The sequence below is a fragment of the Nestor notabilis genome, unplaced genomic scaffold, assembly GCF_000696875.1.
Source record: "Nestor notabilis isolate BGI_N333 unplaced genomic scaffold, ASM69687v1 scaffold457, whole genome shotgun sequence".
Taxonomy (NCBI): Eukaryota; Metazoa; Chordata; class Aves; order Psittaciformes; family Psittacidae; genus Nestor; species Nestor notabilis.
Window position 1 is genome coordinate 13641 of NW_009936745.1, and position 5357 is coordinate 18997.

A 5357-nucleotide genomic window follows, 5' to 3' on the forward strand; every position below is an offset into this window, starting at 1 on the left:
AAGGACTTGGTGGCGCTGACTGACAAGAAGCTCAGTGTGACCCAGCAACGTGCACTTGCAGCCCAGAAAGCTAACTGTATGCTGGGCTGCATCAAAAGGAGCATGACCAGCAGGTCAAGGGAGGTGATTCTGCCCCCCTGCGCTGCTCTCGTGGGATCCTGCCTGAAGTACTGCGTTCAGCTTTGGGGCCCCCAGCACAAGAGAGACGTGGACCTGCTCAAGTGAGTCCAGAGGACTTCCTATGTGTTCAGACAGCCTGTATCTATTTAGACTGGCGGCAGAGCAAAATGCAGGGCAATAGACCAGGCAGTAAAAAAACAAGATTGACCCAGTGTACCAACCACATTCACAGCTCGGAACACTAATGGAAGTGAGATGTGCAGGTGAAAAGGCCAGCAAATGCATTCTATCACTACAGGATGACTCAAATGTTTTGAGAAGTTGTAAGGGTAGCAAACAGTCCATTCACTAAAGAAAAAAGAAATTAATGACTTCAAATGATGTTTTAAAACATATATTTACTTAAGCTGAAGGTACGTAGGTCATTCTCTGTGTCAGATTGGAAGAGCTGTTAAGCAGAGTAGGGAAGGACATTTAAAAAATCACAATCAGTAACAAAGATACTAAGTGTTTTCTTTCAGCTAATAACCAATAAATTGCATATGGTGGAAATGCAGTTCATACCAACTTGAGCAATCAGGTTCAGAGAGAAAATGTTTGCCCAGTTTCTTCATTCTAAAGAGCAACCTTTTAAAGTATGAAAGTGACTATGAACAAGGTATATACTACACCCCTTTGGCAGAGAATTTTATTTTCTTTAATGCATTCAAGTTACCATAGAACAAAGTCTTCCTCTGTGCTTGTAAACGACCACTGGACTTAAGATTGCCATTGACATAAGCTAGACTTTGAGTCTGAATTTTGTTTACTAAGACATTCCAAATATCTAACACTGAAAAATCATGGTATAGTGGTGAGAGAAAAATATACAGATTAAACAATCCATAAATATTTTAAACAGTTACCATACCCACCTGCTACATTAAGCTTTTCAACTGCTCCTAAGCTAGGAGCAGGAGTGGTAGTATTGTTGGTAGAGTTTGCTCCTGTTCCATTAAGCACAAGGTTTTCCACCTTGGACTCTAACTTCCCAATGCGCTGCAAGATATTATCCAACAAGACAGCAAGTGTCTTCTTCAGATCTACAAATGAAAATGAAAAGTTAAATTGCTTAATAATGCGATGCACACTGTCAGACAGAATCAAAAATAGATACAAGAATGAGACTAGAATATATAAAGACACTTCCTCAGTGCAAATCTTTGTCATTAGCAGTTCTATGCACTAATATTTCCTACTTTGCTCAGTTTAAGATACAAGTTTCCCTAGACGTATTTTATAAAGCACACTGCAACTCATCTATATATCTATCTCCTATATTCAAGGTGAAGTGTGAGCCTTTATGGGTACGCACATGAGAACAAAAAAGTGCATGCTTCGTAATAGCTCAAGTAATAAGAAGCTGCTTAAATAATAATGAGTCTGAATCTAAATCCATGTTCAAGCACTATCAGAGGAACAGTTTGTGCTCAGTCACTTGGAAACAAAAATCCCCTTCCCAAGAGGGACAGTTTTTGCACCAGTACAAAAACCTTCTCCTGCATCTCCTCCACCAGAGGCCAGGTTCTGAACAGACCAAAAAAAAAAAAGGAAAAACAAAATTAAAGAAAGAAAAAGAAGAAGAACGAATGTTAAGTTCAACCTTTCTGACAGATACACAAAACACCAGGAATCACCTGTCGCTTTTCTTCAGTCTATTGGCGATTGTCTCTACCTATCTATTTGGTGTGACACAGCCTTTCCTTCATGTGGAAAGCAACAAACAATAACAGAAGTTTGCCTATCAAATGGCCGCCCAGAAAGAATTCTCTAATAATTTTTGCTTCCCTTTTCTTTTGTTCAGATTTCTTGAAGTAACCCACACAGTTGGGCAAACTTAAAGAACTGTGGGCAAGAGGGGAAAAATGGACCACTATCAGACTAAACTGTATAATTACAGTGGCAACAAGCCAAAGAACATGAAATGAAGTACTTTTCGTTGCTTATTTACCCTTGTCTCAAGAGTGACGAATTCAGTGTGATTAACTTACATTATTTCCCCATTTAATTACATAAAATAATTACATGTGCATATGCTTAATACATTTTCAGGTTTCCACAACTTTAGAATCAAATAACTTTCTGATCTGTAATGGAAAAATCTCTCCATACATCTGAAGATTCCTCTGCCCCTACACCAGTTGCATTTTTGCCACACCTACTTTGTGCTCTCTTTTCATGACTAGTCCAATTCTTGTGCAAATAAGACAGTTAATAAGAAAATGCTATTACTTTTAGAAAACTTGAGTTTCTTTTTTCCAAATAAAAGGACAGTTATGTTTATTCCATGGAGCATAAACTAGATTTTTTTCTTTATAGCTGTGTGTTTTCCTCTGACCTTTAAAGATCAGAAGATGGAATCTTAAGCACTAATAATGATCTGGAATACTTTAAAAGGGGTCCAGAAGTCACTTAATGGTATAGTGTACAGGAGAAAAGGTATGAGAGACTGCTCGCCAGAACAGAAAAACAAAACAAAATAAAACAAGAAACCAAACACCTCAAACCCAAACAATTGAAGGCCAGTTTGAGAAGGGGAGGGCAGAAGCACAGATTCGTAATAATTTTTGTAAAACAACTGTTTACTTCTACAAAAATCTAATATTCTGTATATATTTGGACTACAACTTTCAAAAGTAAAGTGTTAGATCCAAGTACCTGACAGGTGAATATATGGTAGAAAGAAATAGTGACAAAGTGAACAAGCTGTTTAATCGAAATTAAGGAATAATTGAAAATCTTTTGGGTGGGTAAAAGCAGCCAAATCAAGCAAACTTAAAACTTATTCTTGAGCATGGAAATCATGACTGTGCTCACCAATACCAATCAGAGGATAAGAATAAAAGCAATAAGGAGGCTAAGTAGCAAGAGTGTTAATTTTCACAGACTAGTGAACCAACTTCTACCAATTATCGTTAATATTAGTCATTAATGTGTTTAGTCATGAATAGTTAACTTGATTGTTTGCTATCAACAACTGATTTGATATGCCAAGCAGGACAAATTGACTTACTTATTAAGTAGCTATCTTACTCAGTTTCATTATGATGTTACTCACTCACCATAGCATCTCTGCCTCTAATATTTTAACTAAATACATTACCAATATTTTTCATCTTCCTAAACTCCTCATTTGAAAACACCTGTCCAAACTTAAAACTCAGCCATGGAAGTTGAAATTTCTAGACAAAATTTAGCTTTATTTTCACAGAAAAGTTACAAAGTTTTCAAATGTTTACCCATTTTCAAACGTTCTTTAACTTCTCCTAGGGAACTTGACCACTGTTTGGTGGCAATTCAACTTATTCCTCAGTGGGATTTGAAACACGAAATTAATATCACAGGCAACAAGCTTTGGGGGAACTTAGTTTAAGTATATCCTCTACCCTTGGACGTAGCTGGAAACATATTAACAGTTACCCTTCCATTTCTGGTGACAACCTGGGGTCTTTTGTTGTTTGGTTTTTTTTTTTCTTCTTTAATTCCCCTCCCACCAAGCACCCTTACAAGATAATGGGACACTGATAATGGCTATATGGCAGATAGGGTTTTGTTTTAAGCCTACACACACAATTCTCTAGGGACCTCTATTTGTTTGGAGGTCTTCAATGTAAAGATTGATCTAGTACCACGCTATTTAGTTTGTATTGTAAGATTACAATACCAGTATAGTTCAACAAATCAGAAGTAACAGAATAAGCACAGCTTTGCTTAAGCAACATAGTAATATAATTGTTAGCTGTGTTTAGGATGATAACCTCAGGCTTAAAGGCAAGCACCTTCACACACTAAAAAAATCTTTTAGAGAAAAAGAGTAAGCATTAAAACTTCCTGCCGAACAAGGCACTGGAACTCACAGAGAGTTCTCTACCCTGAAGCAAACATAATATATTTGATCTTAATTTAAGATTATGCCAGAGAAGTAAACTTAAATGTTATGTAAACTAACAAACTGACTGAACAAAGAAGTGAAAGGAGAAAGAAGAAGAAATAAACATAGGTCTTTACCAGTAAGGCAAGTTCTTCTTCCACAAAGAATTTCTTAGATTACTGATACACAAACTAAAAAGCCTCCCAAGCAGAAAATGTTTATTTTAGATCAAGTTCTAACAAACAACCTGAGGCATACTAGATACAGCTACTAGACAGATGTATTAATTAGCAGACAACTTATTTTCCAAGTGACTGGAAATGTAAAATTTTTCCCATTTCATATTTACAAGTGAAGGTTCTTTTCTCCATTTGTGCAGAAAATCTACAGTGGAAAGTACTGTCAATTGAGCAGCATTCAGAAGTAAAATACTTGGACAATTTTGAAAAAACTTTAATCAGATCACCATGTAATCCAGATCACACACTTACCGTATGCTGTCACTGTCCCAACATAAGGCCCATCAACCACATTTTTATTTTCTTCAGCTAATGCTTTGATATATCTTTTGCTGAGATCCAAAATTTGCTCACGCAGGACTGAACTGCTTTCATGTTGCGTTTGCTGCTGAATAGTAAAATGCAGAAGCATCATTCCCCAAATGAAACCAAAAGTCACCAGAAAAAAGCCAAGTTTCTGAGAGGACAGCTTCCATGGAGAGAATGCCATGATTCCCAACAGCTTCACACAGTTACTACAAAAGTTCCTAAAGCATGAAGCCAAACAGCAAGTTCATGGTCCAGGTATATAGATATCACAGAGCGGAACTCAGTCTTATTCCAACTCCTTAGTCAACATATATCCGTGTTTCAGTTCCATCCTGTTGTGAAAGGAAAGAAAGGAAGCATTGTTACCACAACATATTAGAAAGTCTTACTACTAGCTATAGTAGGACTTCACCCTCACTGGTACAGAACAGGAGTAGACAATATGCTTTCTTTTTAAATGTTTAATGTGTCTGTGTCAACATTGTACTGTACTAGCCAGAGCACAAAGAAGCTGAGAAAAGCACTAGAAAGACAATGAGAAGAGGGAGAGATGCACCTGAGCAGTTGTAGAACACCTCTAAGTATCTGGATAAAATTCAATGCTTGAAGTGGTTTCTAAGCTGAATTTCAAGGTAAGGCTGCTTTTGCATTTTTTTTTAAGTGCATACACAAAACTCTGTGATGTTGCCAGTACAGCAACTTAAGACAATTCTCAACATAATTCAGTTCTCAGAAAACAAGTAATTTTAGCTGGCAGTGACACTGTTCAGAGTTCCTGG

At 37.0% G+C, this 5357-nt stretch overlaps 1 protein-coding gene across 1 annotated transcript; it reads right to left on the reverse strand.

The window, feature by feature from the left end:
• Positions 1–1034: 1034 nt before the first annotated feature.
• Positions 1035–4912, reverse strand: LOC104408767 (alpha-1,6-mannosylglycoprotein 6-beta-N-acetylglucosaminyltransferase A-like; the record flags this gene model as incomplete). The annotated part of the gene is made up of 2 exons (XM_010018475.1): positions 4522–4912; positions 1035–1202 (listed from the first exon to the last, which is right to left on the reverse strand). Coding segments are annotated over exons 1-2 (406 nt in total), but the record flags the coding sequence as incomplete, so codon positions are not given.
• Between the last annotated feature and the right edge of the window lie 445 nt (positions 4913–5357).